The sequence below is a fragment of the Nelumbo lutea genome, chromosome 8 (assembly GCF_056320005.1).
Source record: "Nelumbo lutea isolate HS-2025 chromosome 8, American lotus-T2T, whole genome shotgun sequence".
In the NCBI taxonomy this organism is placed as follows: domain Eukaryota; kingdom Viridiplantae; phylum Streptophyta; class Magnoliopsida; order Proteales; family Nelumbonaceae; genus Nelumbo; species Nelumbo lutea.
In genome coordinates this window covers 9,165,214-9,190,882 of record NC_142691.1, presented here as the reverse complement: position 1 = coordinate 9,190,882, position 25,669 = coordinate 9,165,214, and the positions used below count along the sequence as shown (strand labels likewise).

Sequence of the window (25,669 nt, the reverse complement as noted above, 5' to 3'; positions counted from 1 at the left end):
CGTATCCCAGGAACGGAAGGCAGAGCAAAAATATACTCACTATATTCCGCATTTTCAATCCAACTTCTAGTTTATCAGATCTCACGAATTTGGTGATCACCCAGATCCACTTCAACCCTCACCCTTTTCCTGTAGCACTTGCACCTTCTCCTTTTCACATTCCTAGACTTCTTAAAAGAAGGGTAAATAACAGAACTGTAGAAACCTTGATCTTCCACCAACAAAAACCCTTTCAATGCATTCCAACATGATTTGTGCCCGCACATCATATGCATCATAGGTCGCTGTCTTGTGGTGGATCCCACAGATGATGGGGTGATATAAATGATGTTAGAAGGGATTTGTGTTGGTAGGAGATTCTGACTCGTTAAAGACATTGGCTTAGAATTTGGGAATGGGATATGTTCACAACAAAATCTATCCCAATACATGATTTTTATCAGCACATTACAAACATGGTGGCCTTAATTCTGTCCTGAATATAACAACTGGACTCGTCCAATATGCAAAATAAAATGGGCAGTGGGTAGGGATGTCAATGGGTCGGGTTGAACATGGGATTTGCCTGCCACCTCAATCCTAACCCAACTCCTATTGTCAAACCCCAACCCGACCCTATAGGGTCCACCCCCAATACATATCCTATCTATAGTATTTTTTAATACATTTTGAAAACATAAACTCTATTAATTTAAGTTAGGTTTAATTTGGAAGGAATGCAAATACAAATATGTGGAGTGCAAAACCTTACATTTTGCATTATTTTGATTGTATTTGTACCATATATATTTGTATTTGTATTCCTTCCAAATTAAACCTTAGGCTGAATTTGGTTACAATGCAAATAAATTTGTACTAATACAAAACCATAACAGTGCAAATGATTCGAGTGTAAATTCTGATCTATTTTTGTTTCTAATTTTAACATATTTTCTGACTGTAGTACAAATGTAATAAATTAAGATACAAAGAAAAATAAGTAAAACTCAAAACAAAATTAAACAAGAATTTGCATTTTTTCATTTGCATTTCCATGCATTTATATTAGTACAAATAAAATTGTACTGCAACTAAACACAGCCTTAGGAACTTGTTTTATAGATTATAAGGTGTAAGTTTGTCACATTTTCCATTAAAAAACCAAAATCAACATATAAAAAATTCTAAACTTTTAAGGTTATGGAATTAGAAGTCAAAAAAATTACAAAAAATATTATTCATACATGTAAATGCTCAGAAAAAGATAAAAAAAAAACTATGTATACATTAAGGTATCTTTAGATTCATTACCCAGCTGACGGGTCTGTCAAAACCAAAATTGATTCGAATAAAATAATCAAAACTCTAATATGACCCTACAACTGAATATGCCCGACTCAAAATCATTCTGCATTTTCTGTTTAACCCTAAAGCTAGCGCCTGTAGGAAGATGTTTCGGGGAGACCGAATCTGCTTTATAGCCCCTCACACGTACATCCTATCATGCATTAAGAACATTTTCCCGTGTTTATAAGTTATTTTTCACGAGAGATGTTTCTAATGTACAATGGATCTGCACGTGAGGCGCCCAAGTGCAAAGAGCAGTGAGGAACAGGAGCGGTGTGCCCTGTGGGGAACAGGAATGGGCTGTGGGGCGCGCTCTGTGGGGAACAGGAGCGGTGAGCCCAGCCCGTCTCAAATGAGATACAGCAGTAGTTCCGAAAAATGAGTCCTTGTTGGCTGCCGGCTGCCGCCCTCTACTGAGGTTGAGACTTGAGAGAAGATGGAGAGAGGCTGGTGTCTGGAAGCAGTAGTTAGTTATTACCATGCGAACTGATATCTAAGCACTTCAAGGCTATTAATTAATGTTTAATGAGGTGTGCCATTATCAAAAAGTGGGTTCTGCTCATGTAAATTCAAAATTGATAATGACGATTGGTGTAAAGTGTAAACATTTACGAAGGAAACAAAAAAGAAACCTCGAAATTGACAAAAAAATAAAAATAAAAAACAAGAATCATTGTCGCCTTCCATAGTTTATTAATACTATAATCAATGTAGATTCTAATTACAAGATTTTTCCTTTTAAATTTGATTTCTTCATCTACTCCCATTCAAGCAAGCTAGATGCCTGAAACAGTTAGGGTTTTCAAATGCCTAAGTATCTTAACAAGTTCAACAGAGGACGGGCAGTTCTACTAGGTAAAAAGTAGACGGGTGGTTCTTGAGAAGTTTTTGAGAAGATTAATTCTGTTCCACTTCTTCTTTTCATGTAGCTCGAACTCTTGGTTTCGTAGTGAGGAGTTGCAGATCGCTCTGGTTTGGTGTATGTTCAAGTTTCGACAGTTTGATATATGTCCGAGGTTGCTGAAGCTCATAATATCGATGCTCTGGTTTACTAATTTGGTTTATTATTCAGTTTCCTTGCACTCTGCTTCCTCTTTAGTTGTAAATTTCTCTGCTTGGGGCGAAGAATTGGTCTTCTAGGGGCTTGGTGCTTGTTCTGATGTCAAAGCTTCAATTGAGGTTTTATGTACTAAGGTAGATAGTTGTTTTGTATCTGATATTGTTACTACCCTGTTAATCAATTTTAGATCTCTCTGGGTTTCTTGAATTCTTACAATGTCCGGGATTTCTGATAGCATTAGTTCGGGTTTTTTTTTTCCTGAATTTAAAACGGTCTACTAACTGGGTTCTTAATTCTATTGTCGAAAAAAATGGGAATTTCCATGGCACCAAATGCCACTTGTTTTTGATCAGTGGTACCAACCGTTACTTCTCTTACCATTTTAACATTACTTTGTCCACTGAACTATTGCAATGTTATAATTGAGGTGTCATGTTCTTTAGCTTTAGCTTAGGCTACATTGTCCTTTTGACACCTGCAATACTCCTTCAGAAATCTGATAGATGATCCTTCATCAAGTTTTGGTCTAGTTCTTAGATTATTATTTCAGCTTTTTTACATTGTGTAGGAAATTGTATATTTGGCATGCTTTCTAAGAGCCCGAATCACTGCTGAGGTTGCGTTTGTTGACACATTTTTCTCTTCATTTATCTCCAATTAAAAAAAATATGGACTGTCTTTTGCATGCTCAGAGTTGAAATCGTTGCTTGAATTGCTGGAGTTTGGTTTAATTAGGTGTATTTCTTGATTGACTAATGTAAATCTGTTACCTCCCTTTTTGATTTTTATATGGTCTTGATTGACTTTTGGATCTCTTGTCAGATCTCCAGGATTGCATGAGATAGTAGAAGTCTGAACTCCCAAGCGGATCAGTGTTCATTGGGTAGCTAGTTCTATTCTTAATGTTATGGAGTGTTCAGTTCATTTTGAAAAGCTATGTCAGTTCAAGCCCAGGAGATTGCTTTTTGTCATGGGGTCTGTAGCTATTATTATCTTATTGTTTCAGTCATTGATGCTTCCATATCGAAATGCTCTTTTGTCTTTATCTCTTGATAATAAGGTTATAAAACTTGGAAAAAGCATATTTTCAAGTGGAAATTCTCCTCCTAAAACCATGAATTCTGGTAATTTTCTACTTGTGGATGCTTTAAATTTGACTGAATCATCTGTAATTCTTGGGGTGGTCAAAAGTTCCAATGATTCCAATACGATGAAAGAGACTGAGTATAATGAAGAAGCTGAAGACCAGGATGATGATTTTGTATCAGAAAAGGACAGGGATCCAGATAATGCATTTGAACTAGATGAGGAAATAGAGTCCGAGAATGGAATTTTGTCCGAGGAATTTGTAAACGAGAATTCTACGCCGGAGGATTTCAAGGATGTACACATTGGTTCTTTGGTAGACAGACCTACAGAAACAAAACACAATCTATCCCTGGAGCAGATTATTACACCAGATAGTGGTTTGCAGATTATTACACCAGATAGTGGTTTTTCATTTGATAAAGGGCAGAAAGCAGATACAAATATGATGCTGGAGAATACTAGAAGCAAGGATGCTGGGACCACATTCTCTCTGCTTGCATTGTCACCTGTAGCTTCTTTAACTAACATGACATGTCTTAGAGGCTCGGATGCAAAATGTAATGACTCAATTATTTTGTTAACTTCTAACAATAACCAACTGCCTATAAGGAAGAAGATGAGGTCTGAGATGCCACCAAGATCAGTGACTTCAATAGCTGAGATGAACCACTTATTGCTCCGTAGCCATGCATCTCCTCGTTCATTGGTATGCCTTTGGACTATGACAGTTGGATTAGTCTGTAGATGAGTGATTTCTTTCTGGGATAATTTTTTAAATATTTCTCACTGTGATTGTAGAAGCCACGATGGTCTTCAGTACGTGACAAGGAACTTTTGTCTGCAAAATTACAGATCCAGAATGCTCCTGTTGTAAGGAATGATACAGAGCTTTATGCTCCTCTTTTTCGGAATGTTTCCATGTTTAAAAGGTAAATCTATCTACAATGTAAAAGGTAGATAAATTACACCATATGCAGTAGTTTAATTTTGTCTGGAGGTCATTGACCTCTGTAAGTTTTTATTGGTATGATCAACTTGTGTGCTGCTTTTTTATTTATTTTTTGGTAAAAACTTGTGAGCTGCTTATCTACTATGTTTTTCCCCTTTTTTCCAGTTAAAATATTGAATGGATGTTGTCAAGCTGTAGAAACCTTGAATAAATCGTGGCAAAAATAGAAGCAACATGGGTTTTGTTTGGGGGTAAAGGGCCACTAAAGCGTCTAAAATCCTTACCCTAGATTGTCCTTCACAGTAATAAGCTTAAAGTGCAATGTAGAGTGCTGGGAGGACATAGCATCATGGGATATTTTCTGACTTGGCAATCCCCAAGTGTTAAGTTTTCTACATCTTAAGGATGCTGGCATTCTCTCTAGCACTATCTGTTCAATTCCAGCACATAAAGTTATTATCCTTTCTCAGCACATGAAATTTCCTATTGTTGGTACTTGGTACAAATGTAAATGGGACAAAGGCCTAGTTAAGTTCAGAGTAGAAATTAAGAAATATGCTTGCTAGTTTGTTGTGATATGCAGTAGTTGGTTAATTTACTCATGCTTCGATGTTCATGTAATAATACCATTATGAAAATTTAAAGACGTAACTTATTATTTATCCTGTTTGTCTTCAGTGCTCTTGATAGGGCATAATGGCCGGACAGGTTTTGTGTAGCCAACCCCAAATAGTTGGGATTAAGGCTAAGTTGAGTTGCATGTTGAGTTTATCTTGTTTGTGTTAAGTCATTGTTTTATATCCCTGTTATCAGGGAAAATTGGTATGTGGCATTGAAATTGTTTGAGGATATAAATTGGGCAGGTATGACAGTGGATGTTGAGTACAAGTTATGTTAATGCTAGGTTGCTTAAAATGACATTTATAATTTGTGCTTGGTCAAATGTTAGTTATAAAATATTCTGACCAGGTTGAATCATACTAAACCATGTGCATGCATATGGTCTATCTGCAAAAGTGAGTTAGGACAATGATTTAAAATGTGTGCCTAGTCACACAGGTGAGGCATATTTTAGGGTAGGCTCCTCACCCAGGTCTTAGGCGCAATACTTTCAAAAGGCACACACTTGGTGCACCTAGGCATGTGCCTGATGTGCCTTGCGCCTTAGCCCAAATGTGTGCCCTTTGAAAATTTTACTCTTTTTTGCTTTTTTTGAACCTAGCGGTTGGGCCAGGGGCTCCACCCTTGGACCCCCGACCACACCCCCAAACTCCGCTCCAGTTCTCTTGCTCACCGAAGCTCCGAGAACCGCCTATTTGCTAATGTTGTTCATTCATTCATCTTAATAAAATATCTATACTACTATAAAAAGTAGGAATATCCTCTAAAAGTTTTGGATTTTTTTGACTAAAATACCCCCTTTTCTGAAATATGATCCCTCTATTGCGAGGGTAGAAAATGTAATTTGAATACTATTATTCAATGCATTCAATTTCCTCTCATTAAATCACACATTTAAGGTATTAACTCTCATTCACCCTCATTAAATCATATATTTAAAACATCTTTATTTATCCTCATCACTAAATTCCACTAATTAAATTCATACATAATAAATTGATAATTCCAATAATATACAAACTTATACTTTTAAAATCTACATGAAAAAATAGTGTTTTCATCTAGGTGGTGGTAATAAATTAAACCATTTTGGGTCAAATGGACCAATTCATGTTGCCGCAGTTAAATAATAAAAATTCAAAAATAGATAAAATGCAAAAAAATATAAAAATTAAAGAAAATTTTGGAACAGTTTTAAAATCAAATATTTGATAAATAATAATAAGTATGATAAATAAGAAATATTTTTATTAATGTTGGAAATGGAATATACAATTTAAAACCAATTTGAAATAAAATTATTTTCATATTCTTTCTCATTAAATCTCATATCCAAGTTATATTCTATCATTAAATCCTATATTGAAGATATATTTTTCTCATCATTAAATTCCACTAATTAAATCCACAACATTAATTTTATTACTAAAAAAATAAATATTTTGAAAACAAAACCATTTTCCTTCCTTTCCGGTGGTGGGTAAACAATTCAACCATTTGGTTTAAATGGTCTAATCAACAATGTCATAATTTAATACTAAAAAAATTAAAATAAATAATATAGAAAATATAGAAAAATAAAAAGAATTAAGCATATCTCTAACATTGTATATTCATTATACTAAACAAAAATAAGTATGAAATATAAGAAGTAATTTTATTAATGATGAAAATGGAATGTCAAATCTAAAATCAACCTAAAAATGAAATGATGTTATAGTGAAATAATAAAATTTTAAAAAATAGAAAATAAAAACAATCACAAAAATGAAAAAAACTAGATATTGGGTACATATCTAATGTTATATATTTATAAAAAATGAAATATTGGGTACATCTATAATATTATATTCATTACATTGAACAAAAATAAGTATTATACATAAGAATTAATTTTATCAATGATGTAAATGTGATACAAAATTTGAAGTCAACCTAAAAAGAATATAAAAATTATAAAAAAATTGTATACATCTCTATTGTTATATATTAATTATATCAAACAAAAATTTAGTGTAATAAGTAAAAAATATTTATATAATGTAGATGAAATATATAATTTAAAATTGATTTAAAAGCAAAGTTACTTTCCTATCTAAATGATAATGATAATGATAATGATAATGATCATCATCATCATCATCATCATCATCATCATCATCATGGTTAAAACTCAAATAAACTCATTGTTATTGTAATTTAAAATTTCAATGTGCAATCCACATGAAGTTGGAATTTTTGTGTATATTTACTTTTTATTTTATATTATATACATACATCCCATTCTCTCTTATTAAATCCCATATTTAAGTTATTTTTTCACTAATAAATGCTACTAATTAGATCTATGTCAAATACTTTTAATAATATAAACCCATATATTTTAAAACTTACTCAATAACAAAAGCATTCTTTATCCAAGTGATGACTAAGCCATTCAACTATATATTTTTTTTGATAGGAAACGATAACTTTCATTAGATAAAACCATAAGAAACAACTATCACCTTCCAAAGTAAAAGGTGACCCCTGAATAACAAAAATCTTACAACACTGCACAAAACAAAAACTCCCGATTCACCCCCTGTTTTGCTAGGTAGTCAGCTAAAGCATTTGCTGACCTCCTAGACCAATACACTTTTGCATCCAGCTCCCTTGTGAGGCTCAATAATTCCCTTACCTGTTGTCTAAGGGACCACGTTCCCAAACTGTTTGATTGCAGCCATCCTACTACTAATTTTGAATCCCCTTCCACTTCCAACTGTTGGAAACCCAATTGCTTGGCCCATCTGAGCCCCTGGAGGAGTGCCAAAACTTCAGCTCTAAGTGAGTCCCCCACACCTATTGGGCCAGAATATAGAACTAGGATTTTTCCTTCCACATCTCTAAACACACCCCCTATTCCAAAAGGTCTGGGGTTCCCAATAGAGCTGCCATCAAAGTTCAATTTGACATGACATTGCAAAGGAGGGGACCAAACTGCTTGTATGGTAGGTGATAAAGTAGAAGATCTTGCTAAAATATTCCAGCCTCTAATCAAATCATCTGTAGAGACATCCTTGAACAAGTCAAGAGTTTTCAGCCAATGTACTACTTTGATGGTGATACCTTCAATAACTTTAGGAGCTGATTTTTCTTTCCCTTGGAAAATCCTATTGTTTCTCTCTTCCCATACTGCCCACAAGATAGCTGCCCTCATTGTTCTCCACATCACCCTTTCTTCTTTGGTTGTTGGAAAAAGCTAGGGTTAAATAAATCCGCTACACTTGTGGGAGGATTCCACCTACAATCAAAGAGAGAGAACCAATCCCAAATTAGAGCACTAAAAGGACAAGAAATTAATAGGTGATTCACCGTCTCACCATTCCTCAAACAAAGGCTACAGACATGAGGTGACAAGCACCAATTTGGTCTCTTTCTTTGAAGCACCTCCAAGGTATTGATTTTTTGGAGAATCACTTCCTAACAAAAAGCCCTTACTTTTGGGGGACCGGAGTGCTCCAAACTTCTTTAACAGGAAAAGAGGAAATCGGGTTAGAAGGAAGGGCCAAAGCATTGAAAAACGAAGAACAAGAAAAACTACCTGTAGAAGTTTCTGCCCAAACTCTATTGTCCGGAGAGGAGTGGTCTAGAAAAACTGAAATCATATTGGCCAACCCATGAAATCATAGTTATATAGTAAAATTTTTAAATAGAAATAAATATGTAAAATTAAAAAATGTAGAAAAAATAGTCACAATTGTGATATTGTTTATTAATCAAATTAAAAAAAAACAAGTATAATAAAAAAGAAATATTTTTTATTGATGATGAAAATGAAATTATTTTCCTGTTTAGCAAAGAACAATAGTTCAACTGTTGGGGTCAAATCTATTAACCTTTAATGTTATAATCAAATAATAAAAATTAATAAAATATAAAAAAACACAAAAATAAAAATACATAAATTTTGCAAAAAAACATTTGGGCACATATATCGTATATTTATCATATTTAATAAAAATAAGTATGCATATCTATATTATTTTTACACACATATAAATAAAAAATATAGAAAAAATTAAATACATCTATAAATCCATATTTACACTACTATTAAAAATATGAATAAGATTGTAGAACTTTCTTTTGACTAAAATACCCATTTTTTAATTTAATCATTTTTTAGTTGTGAACTTTAAAATGTAGTTTGAACTAAAAATTTTACCCCATTCAATTCCCTCTCTTTAAATCTTACATTTTTTGATAAATGAACAAAAAAAAAAAAACACTAAGAAGATAAAACATTACAAAAAGAAGAGTCCAGCCAAGTGGGTAGGCCTGTCAATGGTACGCGAAACTTTGTAGCCCAATATGAAGTGCTTACGTAATTAGATTCAGATTTTGCAACCTGCATCCAATTAATAGTGAAAAACAAAAAATAAAAAAATAAAAATGCATGAAATTTATAGAAAATTTTAGATACATTATTCCTATCATTATCATCATCTAGAATTGCCATGTACAAAGCACGTGCACACTTATGTTTTACATCACATTATTTTTCGTGTGAAAATTAAAAATTTAAGACCCTAACATGGACTTGTTTGGGCTTGCCTTGAGGGGTGTGGCACAAAGTTGGCTCGTAGAATCGGGAATGTAATATGTTTTACATCACATTAGCTACTTGAAGTAATGTAATTGAGGAAAAAAGAGATTATGGGTTTTACATGCTTGAAAATGTTTTATATGTTTGATTTTATTTTTAAATTTTCATTTGAATATGCTTTACATGTTATGCTTATGTATTTTAATTTTAAATAATAGGCTTTTTGAAACATTTATTTTAAAATTTAAGTTTATGTTTTTTATTAATATTATGTTTAATATTTTTTATTTTTGGCATTTTTTTTAGCTATTTTGTTTTTTTTTTTTGTATTTTTGCACCTTGCTTCAAAAAGGCGCACGCCTTGCCTTGCGCCTTGTGCCTCGGGCACAAATTGTCTCTTGCGCTTTTGCTTTTGAAACACTGAGTTAGGGGATTTCAAGAATCAAGGTACTGTAGATCAGGTTAAGAAGGTCCTCTGGTTGCTTACAGCCAAAGGTGGACATGATTATATAGAGTTTTCTAACATTTTGGTTTTTGATTTTATAAATGAAGAAAAATAATGAAAGTAGCTGCATTGGGGGAATTATCTTCCTACAACGTCTTTTGTACATTAATTTAGCTGTTGATAAGTTAAAATGCTACTACTATACTTCTTTCATGAATTTGCATGGACCCATGTTCTATTGATCTATGAAGGTTTAAAATTGTTGATACTACATTTATGGATAGCCATTCAATTGGAACTTCCATATGGTCCCATTTGCAGGAGTTATGAACTGATGGAACATTTGCTCAGAGTCTACGTCTACAGGGAAGGAGGAAAGCCCATATTTCATCAGCCAATCCTCAAGGGAATATATGCTTCTGAGGGATGGTTTATGAAACTAATGGAGGGAAACAAGCAATTTTCTGTGAAAGATCCAAGAAAAGCCCATTTGTTTTACATGCCTTTTAGTACACGAATGCTAGAATTTACATTGTATGTGCGCAATTCACACAATAGAACAAACCTACGCCAATATTTGAAAAGCTATGCCGAAATGGTTGCTGCAAAATATCCCTTCTGGAACAGAACTGGAGGAACAGATCATTTTCTTGTTGGTTGCCATGACTGGGTATGTATTGTCTCCTTGTGCATTAAAACTTGTGTTCTACACCTTTCCTTTAACTTAAGTCCTTAACATGACAGATTAATTATATTGGCCTAGAATTTACTAGTGCTTGATGTTTTTGATTAACTGCACTTTGCCAGGCTCCATATGAAACAAGGCATCACATGGAACGTTGCATCAAAGCCCTCTGCAATGCTGATGTTACCACAGGCTTCAAAATAGGCAGGGATGTATCTCTGCCAGAAACATATGTCCGCTCTGCAAAGAATCCTCAAAGGGATATTGGTGGAAAACCAGCTTCTGAGAGAAAAATTCTTGCCTTCTATGCCGGGAACATACATGGGTATTTACGTCCAATCCTACTCAAGTACTGGGAGAACAGAGACCCCGACATGAAGATCTTAGGTCCGATGCCTAGTGGTGTTGCAAGTAAAATGAACTACATTCAGCACATGAAGAGCAGCAAGTACTGCATATGTCCTAGGGGTTATGAGGTGAACAGTCCACGAGTTGTTGAGGCCATCTTCTATGAATGTGTCCCTGTTATTATATCTGACAACTTTGTGCCTCCCTTTTTTGAGGTTTTAGACTGGGAGGCCTTCTCAGTCATTCTCCCAGAGAAAGATATTCCCAATTTGAAGGACATACTCCTTTCAATATCACACAAGAAGTATCTTGCGATGCAGCTGAATGTAAAGAAGGTGCAGAGACATTTTCTTTGGCACACTAAGCCTCTCAAGTATGATCTATTTTATATGACTCTCCATTCAATCTGGTTCAATAGAGTATTTCAATTAAAACTAAGATGAGAGCTTTTTAGTAGTGACAAGAGTGACACATCTCAGCCTTCTTTGTAAAGAAGAAAGAACCCAAAGAAGGGGAGAATGAAGGCTAAGAGGTATTACAGAGACAATGTAGAGTGAAGCAGGTGGGAGGTATCATGTAATTACCACTCAATCAATAAACCAATCTCTCTCTCTCTCCCCACAAAGAAAAGAGTGGGGGGGAGTGCTGGAATTTGGATTATATTATTATGTACATAATGGTGTTTTGCATCTCAATGAACGGTTCTCCTTGTGTGGAGTTTGGATAGATAAGAACGCTGGTTTGGCAATAGTTGGTCTGGTGTGAGAGGGTTACAACTTGAACTGACAACGTGATGCTGGTGCCTCGTGCAGTGGTGCCGTGCCTTGAATCTTTCTGTAGCTCCAGTTTGCAGCTCAGCTCTCCACCCTGATATTTAATAGCAAGCCCAGTAAGGCTGGATCTTTAGTTATTGGGCCCAGCTCATTTTAGTCTTTTAGATTAGATGTATCGGTGCCCGACTGCTCGTATTCGGTGACCGGTCTTGCTTACTTCGAATGGTAGGGTCAGGTGGTGATCCACCACTAGCTCTCGACATCGAGATCGAACCTACTTCCACATAGGGCGCCTCACACGCGCTTCACACGCACATCCTACCGTGGATTGGGAACATCTCCCATACTTTTAAGTTATTATTCACGGGAGATGTTTCCAATGCACGGTGGATGTGCATGTGAGGCGCCCAAGTGCAGATCCCGTTCCCTAGAGATCTAGTTGTAAACGTATAGACAACAGCTAGCATGATCAAAACAACACTTGTACCGCGATGCAATTGTTGCTTGATTGAATGGTTGAGATTGATAGATAAGTGAGACTTTTGACTTAATTCAATTGGAATACGCCATAACATAATGCAGAGAGGGAGAGAGGTGCTGGCTGTACGTCGTCGTCATCCACATCCAGATGGCATGAAGGAAGGGTAGGTGTGTGGTATGGTGAGGAGGCTTCATCAGTACAGTACAGTGTCCATCTCAATCTAGAAGATACTTCCGAGTTCCGTCCCGCACAAAGCAAAGCGACCGTTCAAGCTAAGCATCACTTTTCCTCCCACCATAAATAATAAATTGAGCAGCGATGCGATTGTTGTCTGGCCTTTGCCTCTGGTTTGCGGGTTGTGGGTTTTCATTTTCTCAATGAACAATCGGAAGCGGGTCCCAATCCCAATTCCACCCAACGTTTTAGAACACTGCAAAAATTACTTATCTACAATTTGACGATCGCGTCACAGTTAACGATCTGAAGCAGGTGGTGCCATGGAGAAGGATATGCAAAATTTCTAATTTCTTGCAATTCGTTTTTTTTTTTTTTTTTTAATTCCAAATTCACCGTCGGCTTCTTCAAACTTCGAAGGCAGAATTCCGTATTTAGGTAGCTTTTTTTTGAGGTTTGGTATATGCACCTCTATATTTATCCGTGTCTGTGAGAGAAGATTCCCTTTTCTCCAACTACTTACGTAGTCGTAGTTGGATCCTCTGAGAGAATTGTAAAATGGAAGTAGGCGTGCGTTTGGACATTGGATAAGATGATTTTCTTACTTTTCTTGTTATGTTTCTCAACCCACTGGTTTTCTGCGTTTGATCAGCCTGGTCTATTTTTACTTCTCGAGGCTATATTGCAGGGTGCTGTATTTGATTCGGACCTCTTCTGTCTGTCCTTGGGTTTAAAATGGTTTTAGTTTGCTAATTAGGACAGACTGTTGAATGTTTGATTTCCTTCAGCTAGGGTATATAAATTGGGGGGGGGGGGGTGTAAAATTGAATTCCTGTCCATTTATCTGCTATTCTTCAACTTCCGTTTTCTGATTTCTGTAATTAGACTGGCTGTCTAGAAGTTAGAGCAGAGATGACCAATATTTTTATTTTTTGATCTATCAGCCAATATTTGCATTTCTGTCCATTTGTCTGCTATTCTTCAATTTTTGTTTTGACTATTGATTTTCAATATTTGATTTTGTTTTCTGGAAATGACCAATCACTTCATTTGATTCCTTGAACTGGCTCAGCAGAATATTAGAGTAAATTATATATAAATTATTCTTTTTGTGCATAGCATAAAAGATGCTCAAATTACTATACCTGGGTCCCATCTTATGATGACTGTATAGTTGTAGACGGCCTCCTTTCCTTTTAGATAATTTAGTACAGATGAGAGCTGCACATCTATCCTTTTCTTTTAAGTTCTTCCAAAATGATTCTTATTTTGCTTTCTTGGGCATTCTATTGTAGGAACTCTTGTGCTCCTTTCAGACAGAATTAGTAGCCTTATCCTGTTGTGTATTCATTCAGGATTGGAGATATATGGGAGAGTCATGCATCAACAGGCAAATGAATTCCATCTCTTCATCTGTGAGTGTTATTTTATCCGATGCATATACCTACATTCTGCATATCTGTGCATTGTGGTTGACAAAATTATTAGAATTAGATTACTAAGTCACAACAGGTTTGACATGATGCAAAGAATTGTTTTCTCCTTAGGAATCGGGGAAATGAAAGAAAGCATGTTGTGAGACTCAAGCTTTTTATCTGTTTAGCATGAAAGATAGTTGTGTGGGAGGGTTTGTTACACATTGGATAATCTTTTTCTTTTCTTTTTTTAAAAGAATTTGTCCTCAAATCTAGTTTGTTTTCAGTCATTTTTTTTTATAAATTTTAACTAATATTGTACTACTGAGAAACTGAGGGAGAGGTTCCCTTAAAGTTGAAATGGTTACAAGGATTATAACAGAGGCATAACAGCAAGAAAACATTAGTATATGAACCTTCTTATTGTTCTAGAAAGGATAAATGTGAGATAAAACTAATCTACTGGTTTGTGAAATGATCCTGTTGAACCCATTAAAATGCTTGAGAATCCCAGTCCATCAAACAAGAGCCTTCTCTATTTAGCCAACTATTTCCCCATATTCCTTAGATTCAAAAATCCTGTTGTTCTTCATTTTCCATATAGTCCAGCATAGTGCAAAACGAAGCAGGTTCACTAATATTTTCCTTCTTACACTGAAACCAGGCACCTTCTATGATGAGATTAATCTAGGAAGGTCCTCCAGAGTTACCCATTGCTGATTGAAAAGTTCAAGGAAATGAGACAAAATCTTAAGAATGAAGTTACAATTGATTATTAGATATTTAAGTGATCCCTCCTTAGCACCTCACTGATAGCACCTATTTTTAATATTTATTCCTTTATTGATGAGATGTTAATGGTCGAAATCCTATCCAATTCTAGCATCCATGTGAAGAAGGATACTTTAGAGGAGACATGAGTCTTCTGAATCTACCTCCACAGAAAAAAGTATACTGGCTTTTTCCTTTCATAGGAGAAAGGTTTAGTAATAAAATGTCAGTCCTACTCACCATTCAAAATCTGCCATCCTCCATGTCTGTATGTGGCAACAATTTAGGTGAAATATTGAAATGTCAGCATCCAATCATTCACATTACAAAGAAATCTTGGTGCCAAAAAAAAAAAAATGCTGCTGCTCACTACCTTGTAATAATCTTGAATTGTTGCATCTTTGTTGAATGCAATATTGAACAGGTCTCGTTAGACTGCTTCCAAATTCCAATGATCTGTCACTGTGCATCCCTCCAAACTCATCCATAATTTGCGTTATACCCTTCTATAAGCTCGCTGCAAATGTATTCTAGATATGTGAAACTTCCTAATTCATAGCATTGCTCCCGTGCTTATCACACCATAGATTCTCTTTCTCCATCCCTTATCTCCAGAGCCATTTTCCAAGAACTATCTATTCATCATCCTTAGGGGCTGTTTAATAAAACAGCTGGAGCAACTGAACTTAAAAGCTTATTGTTTGGTTTTTAGTGAATAAGATTTTAAGGTGGTTGTTAGCTCCTTAATGGCTGAAGCTGAAGTTGGGTAGACTACTATACTCGTGTATATTTTATTATTTGATCATTTTATCCACTAAAAGACAAAGCAATAAGTTTTTCAGTTCGGCAACTTAAGCTGTTATCAAACAGCCACTTAGTCGTCTTACACCCACTGCCCTTCATCTTTTGAGACATAACCAGGCCACCAAATGGAATTTCTTTTCCTCATTTGGACTGTCCTACAAGAAGTCCCCATTTTTGTGCTTTCTTCTTGTTTGTTTTTGTGGGTAGGGTGCTATGTGATCACCCTATTTGTTGTTGCAACCTTTTTATTTATTTTAATGAAATTTATGCCTTATTTACTTAAACAATAATCCTTCTTCTATCCAGATGATTTACACTTGAAACTTTCAATTATAGGATCTCATATTGCTTGGATCTATAGCTTGGACCCAATGAGAGACCTATAAATCCTGATGGCAGTGATACACACCTCCATCCTTTAGGCTGTGTACCTTGTACAGGTTTCCCTACCTTTTCTTTCAAACCAAACACAGCCTTAAGGCTGAAATTTAATTCTATATATTTAGTGAATGTGGCACTAAACATATTATAATGGCAAAACAGGATTCGTGTAGCTCTGAGCCTCTGACACCATGTGGTTGGGATAAGGCTTAGGTGATGATGATGAGTTATACACATCTCCACCTCAGAGTAGCAGCCACTTCTCCAATATTTGATCTTCACCAACTGAGATAAGTTCAGATTTTTTTGGTAAGTTTATTTTCAATTCTTCTTCTTCTTGAAAACTTCAATTTTTTTGCTCTCTGTCATTTTATGGTGTATTATAAGTTATAACCTGATAAAAGGACTGCTCAAGTCACTAGGAGTGTCTAATATAAGGTCTTTCATCAAGACTTCTGTAATTCCGTGTTAGTGTTGACTGTATAGAGGTAGTTTTGTCAAATTGTTTATGTTTGGTGTGAGGTGTCATGTTTAAGTGATGTGTCCCATACTTAAGTAGGGGCACAGCAGACCTTTTGTTTTTCATTAGAAAAGTATAAATACAATCTGGCTGACTAGGGAGAACTGAACTTTCTCTCTAGTTCGAACCAGTTTTTCCTTCTCCTCTCTTCTCTTCTCTTCTTCTCTCTCTATCCTTTTTAGTTTTCTGCTACTGTTATTTCTTACTGAATTCTAGTGCAGGTCTGAACTTTATCATTCTGCAATGACCACAAATTTACCTTCTGAACAGCTTGTTTTTTGCTTGTCAATGGATGACTTTTTATTTCGTATCTTGACGTTGGCTTCCCAAATAAGGCGTCGCTTCATTCGTTTCATTGGTAAATTCTTTATCCTTTTTAGGTTGATAAATGGTAGTTTGATTATGTGACCTTTATTTACATTATAAATCCTATTCTTGTTAAATTAGGATGCTCAACTGAGTTTTATGCCCTTAGTTCATAGTTGCTATTTGAAACCATTTTACAAACATAATGGTTATCTTTGGGTACAATTTGTTGTTGTAGAGGATCTTGTCTTCAGAGATATAGAAAGATGCTCACAAGATATGGGATTCTTGTCTTCTGGGCGGCATACAAGATCTTCATGTGGCAGGACATACCGATCTCATCCGAAGGGTTGTTCAACCTCTCCTAAACCTTCTGATACAGGCACAAGCCTCCAGATCAATGCAACAGGAGTGCCAGAAATCCTTGAAAACTTCTCTTCAAGTAGAAGTTTTGAAATTGTACAAAACAACCATACCAATTGGGGTGGTCCTTTCAATTTTCAAGGGTATGAATCCTCCTATCCTTTCATCTCATGAGAAATGATATTCAGTTATAAAGATTAAGTAGTGCATTTTAACCTTTAGTCAAAACCTGCCGTATCCTTGTTTCTAATTGTGAACATTATGGGAGCCCAGGGCCCAGGGGCTTCTATATCCATCCATTTGTGCATATAAACATGGCTAGGCTGACCTTTTTCTTGGTCAGGTTGTTGGGGGAGAGGTGAGGGTTCGAAGGAGGAAGGAAGCACAGAAAAACTAAAGCATTCATGAGGCTATCCTTAAAGACACATCTACATACATGTGGAAATACACAAGGATTGCATAAGATTAAGGTGTTACAATTATTAGGTTCCAACTAGATCTACAGGGGAAAATATATTACAAGGAAGCTAGGCTGACCTTTTTCTTGGTCAGGCTGCTGGGGAAGAGGTGAGGGTTCAAAGGAGGAAGGAAACACAGAAAAGCTAAAGCATTCATGAGGCTATCCTTAAAGACACATCTACACACATGTGAAAATACGTAAGGATTGCATAAGATTAAGGTGTTACATTTATTAGGTTCCAACTAGATCTACAGGGGAAAATATATTACAAGGAAGCTAGGCTGACCTTTTTCTTGGTCAGGTTGCTCGGGGAGAGGTGAAAAACTAAAGCATTCATGAGGCTATCCTTAAACACACATCTACATACATGCGGAAATACATAAGGATTGCATAAGATTAAGGTGTTACATTTATTAGGTTCCAACTAGATCTACAGGGGAAAATATATTACAGTCAGGTGATCTCAGCCATTTGGTTTCAGTCCTTTTCCTTTTCCATGGTGCAAAACTTAAGTCCAGAAAATATTCTGTAGATCTGGTTTCTGTTGCCCAATTAAGTGGTGGCTCCTGACCTACTGTACATATGGCATGTGTCCAGTTTTATACTTTTGTGGTAAGTGTCACTATCATGTGATTTGTTATCTCAGGTGACAAGGTGCTCCTAGATGGATGTAGAAATATTTCCTTTTTGTACTCTGCATCTGACGTAATCTAATCAATTTATCTGACATTGCCTAATCAATTTGGTTCCAGTTTTGTATCCTACCCAGATTTACATCTTAAACTGATCGGTTTTTAATATCTACAGATTAAAATTATCTGCCTTGGTCATTGCATGACAATCCAATCATATGCTTTGGTCCCCATATAATTTGGGAACACAGCTTTGATGGACACCCTCAAATGCACCATGACTTATAACCATTGTTCTGTGATGTAGGCTATCACAGTGCTGCAGGTGCACCATGGCATTGTATGTTTAGATAGCTTAGTATGGAAATTCAATTGTATTGTTCACTCAGAATTTGGGAAGAATAGGTTTCATGGAATCCAGATTGGGGGGGTACTGTGGTTCTTTAGACAATAATGTTCTTTGAGAATTATTAAGGCTGTATTTGGTAAGAGTACAAAAAATGAATGCACTCACATGAATGAAAATTTGTTCAAACTTGAGGAGTTGAGGGTGCAAACTCAGTTTGGTTTTGCACCCTTTAATTTTCAGTGTTTTGGTGGTTATGATGGGTACAAAGATGAATACAAATTTTCTGGTGTTATGTTTATTCGATAAAGATGAACACAAATTCAAAAAAATTCAGCTATTTGACCACTGAACATTAAGATGAGTGTAAATGCAAACAATGAGGCTTAGTTTGGAAGGAGTACAAATACAAATATGTACAGTGTAAATACACAAAATAGTGCAAAATACAAGGTTTTGCACTGTACATATTTGTATTTGTATTTGTACTCCTTCCAAACTGAGCCTGAGTCAAAACTCTGTAGCCTTTTTTGGAGGCAAAACTTGCTGCTAAATGAGTGCAAATGGGGACTAAAAAACATTTTTACTCCTTGTTTAGAAGTAAATATGCACTCTTACTGAATGTCTATAAAACCAAACTGGGCCGCAAATTTGCTTTGGTTTGATGTTTGCAGTCTTACCAAATGGAGCCTAAAGCCCTTATACAAATCAGAGCATGCTTTTAATTTTAGCTTTACCTGTGCATCTGCATGTTTCTTACAGATGATCCAACCTTTTCCAGGCTGCTGCTACCTGTATTTGGTTTTAGACTTGCCTGGAGGTTGACATTTGCCTGTTGGAGGCGTTCCTTCTTTCATGTCAGACATGCTCAAATTCAAGTTCGGAGGTAAAAAGGCTAGTTCATGAACTTAATGGGTTTGTGTGTATTTTCCTTGAAACTGTTAATTTCACTTTGTTCCTATTGAAATAAACTAGGGATGTCTGCTGTTACCAGTTTCTTTTCCCGAGTGCAGAGGACAATGCATGGGTCCTCTGATGATATTGGATGGTTGCAACGAACTCCTGGGATGGCACCCGTGGAGGATGGTACATCTAGATTCATGGAACTACTTAAACGAATAAGGTAACGAACTAATCTAATATCCTGTGGTAGACTGCAGAGAGTTCATTATATTGATTATAACAATCTATTTGCACTTTCAAACTCTCTCAGATATAATTAGAACTTCCATTCTTGCAATCTGGAAGGAATTCAATCTTTTTATGTATGAAGAAAGTTATACTTTGGGCCTAAAGTATTTGGGGCTGGATAAAGAAGTATGTATGCAACCTGAATCAGGAAATCACAATTTTCTTACTTTGTCAAGGAGCCAATAAGTTATAGGCCAGGTGTTTGGGTATATTTGGGGCTAAACCCTGTTTCTGAAGATCATTTAGGGAAGTTTTGGAAAGCCGGTATCTGCAGGGGTTAAGTAAGAAAGCAGACCAGCGTAAAACATGATTCCTTTGGCAGTTTGTTGGACCCTCTTGGTCAAAAGGAAAAGTCACATCTTTAACATAACTGCATCTCAGAGGATATGTTGGCAAGGAAACTGATGGGAAGGCTGTAGCCATGGTTGTCTATTCATAAAAGTTTCAGGGGGTCGAGAATTTTCCTTTAGTAAAGTGCTTTCTGTAAACAGGAATGCATACTGCCATATAGATCCAATTGTACATCCCCACTATTTGGTGCCTTAGTATACAGGGGTCTTTGTAATTATGTCTTTTGGTTAATTCAATTTGATATTTTACACTTAAAACAAAAAAAAAAAGGTACAAAAGGGGATCCAACTGTAATGGAAGTAATGATCTGCTGATTGGATTTGCTAATTTGGTCATTTAGAAAAGTCTTTAAATGAAAAGGAAATTTGGTTGGGTCTCCAAAATGGCCAAATGTTTTAAACTTACTTCCCCTTGTTCATGTGGTCAATTTAAGCAGAAAATCCCTGCTTTCAAAATAGGCATTTTCAGTGGACTAGGATACAAGACTTGTGTGGACTAGAAAAGTGAACGTGTATCCCTTATCTGATGGATGAATTTGTCCATAACCCTTCAATGTAGTAGAGGCAGTAAAGCTGTATAAAAAAGGAATAATTAATCTGCTTAGAGTTACTTTCTCCATCTTTATCTAGTTATCATCAAATGGAAGTTATTTCTTTTTTCTCTAAGGGGTAGAAAAATGTTCAAGGTTGGATGATATGGTTTTTGGTGTTTTCTAATGAACTGCAATGAAAATAAATGGACTCATTATAATAAGAGTATATATATAATTTCCTTCTTATGTAGTTAGTAGTCTGCACTTACAGTGAATGTCACATTTCTGAAATATAATACTTGAAACATTTATTTTACATTCGACTGAGAGACCACCTGAGTTTTATATATGGGAATGAGCATTTCTTATGTCATTAACTCATTATCTTGCATAATCAAAGACATGGTAATCATTCTTATTGCTATAGATTGGGTATTTTATTTGCGATCCACAGGTTGAATTTAAAGCATAAGATTCATGTTCACCAACTGAATGGTTCTTCTATACAATTTTTGGACACCCTTAAGACACCTATGTGTGCTACTGTTCTGGTTTGTTCTTCCCAACAATATCCAGGTCATGTGGTAAATGGGTATATATTGAATAGTTCCAGTGCTCTCAAGAAGAATAAGGTGCTCCTCTTAGAAACTAAATTAAATGTACTTGATGAACTATTTCATGTCTGAACTCTGAACTTTGATGGTATGTGAAGGAAATCCAGGCCCCCCTCAGGCATTGGAGGAGTTTTTAGAAATGATGAAGGAAGAATCATTGCTCTCTTCTCAGGTCCTATTGGTGTGGGAGATTCTTTGAGGACTGAAATTCAGCCCTTATGGAATGAGTTCAAAAAGCCAAGGAAATGAAGATCCGCAAACTGATAGTTGAAGGGGGTTCAAAGTTTGGTTATAAGCTGGCTTCAAAAGGAGGGGGGTGGGTGGGTGGAACTACATTAATGAAAAAAGAAGGTTAGGTGGCTGGCACCAGGAATGGAAGTAAATCTGCATTGGGTGAAAAGAGATGCTAATTTCTTTGCTGATGCACTGGCTAAACATGGGGTGGGAAGGAATCAACCATTTTTGGCTATGTTGTAATCATGTCATTCTGTTTTGGGAGAGTTAAGAGAGTCTCTCTCTCTCTGTACTTAATTTTATTTAATGAATCTATTTCAGTTATTGATAAAAAATATTTCAAGTCTGAAGTAAAAAAAGATTTGATTCTGGCATTCTGCAGATAGGTAATAATTGCCTTACAATTATGCTGCAAGCTTTTGGAATGTTTTTAGGTAGAAAGGTCTTAGTTAATGGGCATTTATTCTTTTTCACTGGACATTTTGTCTTATGAGTATTGGTTATTTGCACCATTTTTAAATGTATGACTGTGTGCCGTATGAGCAATGGTTCTTTTTCTTCCTGCCAGTACGGCCTGGTATATGTGAATGTCATTGCTTATTCCCTTTCTTGTCCTTTTTGTTTATAATATGTGAATCCAATTGGTTATTGCTTTCTATGGTTTCCAGAAATGGAGAGCATACTCTGCCTAATTCATTTGTCTACTTGCTAATTCCAGGTGAGAAAATTTCTGTTTTTTCTTAGTCTAGAGCATTGAGTTTCTAGCTCTTTGTTTGACTCTTGGAATAGGCTGTTGATCCTTTTCTGCTGCAACTCATGGTTCTTGCAGGTCTTTTTAGCAACCATGGTCCCTTGTATTTTGTGAATACAAAAAGATTTTTCTCGAAGATGGGTCTTGCATGCCATATTGCAAAGATTCACAGTGAGGTGAGAAATGAATACCTGTTTACCTTCTTTTCCATCATTATCATCGCAGTTGTTATAATCCCCATTATCATCATTATCATGTCTCTAGAACTGTAATAATTCATGTTGTTGTGCCCTTTATATTGGAAATTTTCATATGCAGGCATCAGTGGAGCACAATGCATGGGAGTTAAAGCAATACATTGAGGAACTGTATTGGGGTTCTGGCAAGCAGGTTATGCTGCTTGGGCACAGCAAAGGTGGGGTGGATGCTGCTGCAGCATTGTCCCTTTACTGGTCTGACCTAGAAGACAAGGTTGCTGGCTTGGCATTAGTGCAAAGCCCTTACGGTGGAAGCCCCATTGCTTCTGACATTCTCCGACAAGGCCAGATTGCTAACAGGGAAGCTCGGATGATCATGGAGCTCTTGATATGCAAGCTTATCAAGGTAATCTCATTTTCGAAGTCTCTTTGGATTAAGGTGGAACTAGGGGGCAATGGGGTCCCTTACGGTTTTTAAAATCTCAAAAACTGCAGATTATAGCCTATAATTTAATGAATTTGTGTTCTGCACGGCACCATTTTTTGGAGCCAAGATACCGAATTCTGAAGCTTGTGCAAGTGGGACATTGATCCCCACCCCAAGATGACTCAGCCAATCAAAACACAACCCAATTAGGGCATTAGACTATAAGAATCAGGTTTTTAACTTTCACCATCACTTAACACTTCCCATCCATTAACTAAAATGTGTGTCCTGTGCATTTCAACCAGAGTACCGGACTTTTCTGAGCTTAATTCTTCCACCACTATAAAATATATTGTTTACCCTACTTATTGAGCCAAAATCTTTCTATACTAGAAGTTTTAATCATCATTCTCAGAAAAAGAAATGGGGAAAACTTGCTTTGTTGTGGAAGCTGTTAAACATACAAATTGTACTGCAGGGGGACATGCGAGCCTTGGAGGATCTCACTTATGATAAGCGGAAGGAGTTCATCACAAAGCACAAGCTTCCAGAACAGATCCCTTTAGTGTCCTTCCACTCTGAAGCAAGTGTAGGACCAGGTGTTCTGGCCATGATGTCTCACATAGGCCATGCAGAGCTTCCACGGCTCCCCTTGCCTAGGTGTTTTGGGAATGAGGAGTCTGACATCATCCAAACTGGGCGCAAGGTACCTGTGGTCTTCCCTCTTGCTGCTGTCATGGCAGTGTGTGCACTGCATCTACAACTCCGGTATGGAGAGAAAAGTGATGGCTTGGTGACGTGCCGTGATGCAGAGGTCCCAGGCTCTGTGGTGGTCCGACCTGAGCGGAAGCTGGACCATGCTTGGATGGTTTACTCCTCACAGAAGAGGGATACTTCTGAACCAGATGCTTGTGAGATGTGCGAGGCCCTACTGGCTTTGCTTGTGGAAATTGGAAACAAGAAAGCAGAGCACATGGGGATGGTGTGTATCTCCACTCAACTACAAAATTAGCTTTCTTCTACCGGGTTGTTACTTTTGTTATCACTGTTCATTTGCTTGTTGTCTGAACATCAATCTAGATAGCGGGGAAATGATTTAGAAAAAAAAAAAAAAACACCATGTTAGATGTTACCAAGAGAAACAGTAATTTAAGCAAGCAGAAAAAAAAAAAAATTGTTGCTCTGTTTTCGCGTCTGAACCAGTTTTACATGGTATCAGAGCGAGGCTGGAATAATCTTTCGATCCGAAGCCATTGCCGTCGACTACTTACAACAGCGGTGATCTGCCGATTCGTACTTGTCTCTTTTCATCGTCTACGACTCTTTCCTTATTGTGTCTCATGGGATAAAAGAAATGACGATTTCATCGTCCACCAGCAATCTGTCGACATCCATTGGTCCGGCTTCTCCTTTCTTCTTGTTCCCCTCCAACAGTCCAGGAAGTGTCTTGGTTTCACAGTTGCTCACCGGCGACAACTATCCAACTTGGCAGAGGGCTATGAAAAACGCTCTTCGTGCCAAGAACAAGATCTGTTTCATAGACGGATCTTTGTCACATCCTGAACCTACCTCGCCGGAATGGACTGCTTGATAGAAATGCAATGCCATGGTTGTGGTTTGGATCCTCAATTCATTGATAAAAGAAATCTATGACAGTGTGGCATTCGTAGATTCAGCATCTGATGTGTGGAAAGAACTGGAAGTTCGATACAAGAATCCACCAATTAAAATGGGATCTGGCCATGCTACAGCAAGCCGATCTCTTTGTCACCATCTACTTCACCAGATTAAAAACACTGTGGGATGAGCTTGGCACTTTGACCTCATATCCAAAATGCGCATGTGGCGCTGCTGTAAAGATAATTGTGGCTGAACGAAAGAAGGAAAAATTGCATCAATTTCTCATGGGCCTGCATGAAAACTACAACAACATACGGTCCAGCATCCTCGAGTCAGATCCATTGCCTTGTCTCAACAAGGCGTATTCTTTGATACTTCAAGAAGAATGCCATCAGCAGTCTATTTCTCTTCGTGGCCCGTCAATTCCTGAAGCATTGGCACTGCAAGCCTCGTTTCAGCCACCACCTCGGGCTTCCAATGGACCTAGCTCGAACCAAGATTCGATGCGATCATTTCCAACGGCAGGGGCATACAAGAGACAAATGCTACCAATTAGTCGGATATCCTCCCAACTGGGAAAAAGGAAAATATGGCCGTCAAGGCAACAAGGCACCAACTACTTGGCTTGTGCAGCTGGAACTGAATCCATTCCTTCACAGCCTTGCAACACCACTGGAACCTCTCCAATCAATGGGCTTACCATGCAGCAATATACACAGTTGCTCTCTTTGTTGAGTGTAAGCCCCCCTGAGTTTGCAGCAGCAAATGCATCTGGTAATGACTTCTCTCCTATTTCTTGGATCTTGGACAGTGGTGCTTCCGACCACATGGTTGCTTCAGACCTGAATTTTGTCACACACAGCAACCTCACTAAACCAGTTTATCTACCCATTGGTGACATAATTCCAGCAAGCTAACAAGGCTCTGTTTCATTAGCTAAGGGGACTATCCTTCATAATGTGCTTTACATGCCACAATTCAAATGCAATTTACTGTCGGTTAGTAAGCTTACTGCTCAATTAAAGTGCGCGGTATTATTCTTTCCAACCTTTTGTGTCCTCCGGGACCTTGTTTCCAAGATGGTAATTGGAGTGGGTAAACTCCACCGTGGTCTGTACCACTTGAAGTTTGTGGATTAGACACCCGCATCTACTCATTCGGCTGTTACTGACGACAATTGCACCACATGGCATAGGCGACTTGGCCATGCTTCCA

The 25,669-nt window shown here is 36.8% G+C and overlaps 2 protein-coding genes across 52 annotated transcripts; both read left to right on the top strand.

The window, feature by feature from the left end:
- Positions 1 to 1,714: 1,714 nt before the first annotated feature.
- On the top strand, positions 1,715 to 11,771 carry LOC148842574 (putative glycosyltransferase At5g03795). Of its 2 annotated transcripts, XM_088956660.1 has the most exons (6): positions 1,715 to 1,856; positions 2,256 to 2,520; positions 3,209 to 4,181; positions 4,274 to 4,404; positions 10,400 to 10,748; positions 10,886 to 11,771. In XM_088956660.1, the coding sequence occupies exons 3-6, from the start codon at positions 3,294 to 3,296 to the stop codon at positions 11,552 to 11,554; spliced, it is 2,037 nt and encodes a 678-aa protein (XP_088812786.1). In that variant the 5' UTR covers positions 1,715 to 1,856; positions 2,256 to 2,520; positions 3,209 to 3,293; the 3' UTR covers positions 11,555 to 11,771. The 2 variants fall into 2 exon arrangements, with proteins under 2 accessions (XP_088812786.1, XP_088812787.1); XM_088956661.1 differs by lacking the exon at positions 1,715 to 1,856 and having other exon boundaries at positions 1,951 to 2,520; positions 10,430 to 10,748.
- Positions 11,772 to 12,462: 691 nt separating this feature from the next.
- On the top strand, positions 12,463 to 24,069 carry LOC148842573 (uncharacterized). 50 transcript variants are annotated; one of them, XM_088958410.1, is made up of 12 exons: positions 12,463 to 12,854; positions 13,835 to 13,954; positions 15,866 to 15,969; positions 16,073 to 16,219; positions 16,652 to 16,788; positions 16,975 to 17,242; positions 19,319 to 19,423; positions 19,532 to 19,660; positions 22,128 to 22,177; positions 22,289 to 22,386; positions 22,529 to 22,813; positions 23,313 to 24,069. In XM_088958410.1, exons 5-12 carry the CDS (start codon positions 16,674 to 16,676, stop codon positions 23,844 to 23,846), a joined length of 1,584 nt encoding a protein of 527 aa, XP_088814536.1. In that variant the 5' UTR covers positions 12,463 to 12,854; positions 13,835 to 13,954; positions 15,866 to 15,969; positions 16,073 to 16,219; positions 16,652 to 16,673; the 3' UTR covers positions 23,847 to 24,069. The 50 variants fall into 50 exon arrangements, with proteins under 50 accessions (XP_088814536.1, XP_088814551.1, XP_088814547.1 ...); XM_088958425.1 differs by having other exon boundaries at positions 12,480 to 12,636; positions 13,895 to 13,954; positions 16,701 to 16,788; XM_088958421.1 differs by having other exon boundaries at positions 12,480 to 12,854; positions 16,701 to 16,788.
- Positions 24,070 to 25,669: the final 1,600 nt, after the last annotated feature.

Bases quoted from the DNA above. Each gene is read 5' to 3' on its own strand.
- LOC148842574 (XM_088956660.1), top strand. From the start codon at position 3,294: ATGGAGTGTTCAGTTCATTTTGAAAAGCTATGTCAGTTCAAGCCCAGG. The intron at 4,182-4,273 runs GTATGCCTTTGG...CTGTGATTGTAG, and splicing joins ATGCATCTCCTCGTTCATTG to AAGCCACGATGGTCTTCAGT. The intron at 4,405-10,399 runs GTAAATCTATCT...TCCCATTTGCAG, and splicing joins AATGTTTCCATGTTTAAAAG to GAGTTATGAACTGATGGAAC.
- LOC148842573 (XM_088958410.1), top strand. From the start codon at position 16,674: ATGACCACAAATTTACCTTCTGAACAGCTTGTTTTTTGCTTGTCAATG. The intron at 16,789-16,974 runs GTAAATTCTTTA...TTGTTGTTGTAG, and splicing joins TCGCTTCATTCGTTTCATTG to AGGATCTTGTCTTCAGAGAT. The intron at 22,387-22,528 runs GTGAGAAATGAA...TTTCATATGCAG, and splicing joins TTGCAAAGATTCACAGTGAG to GCATCAGTGGAGCACAATGC.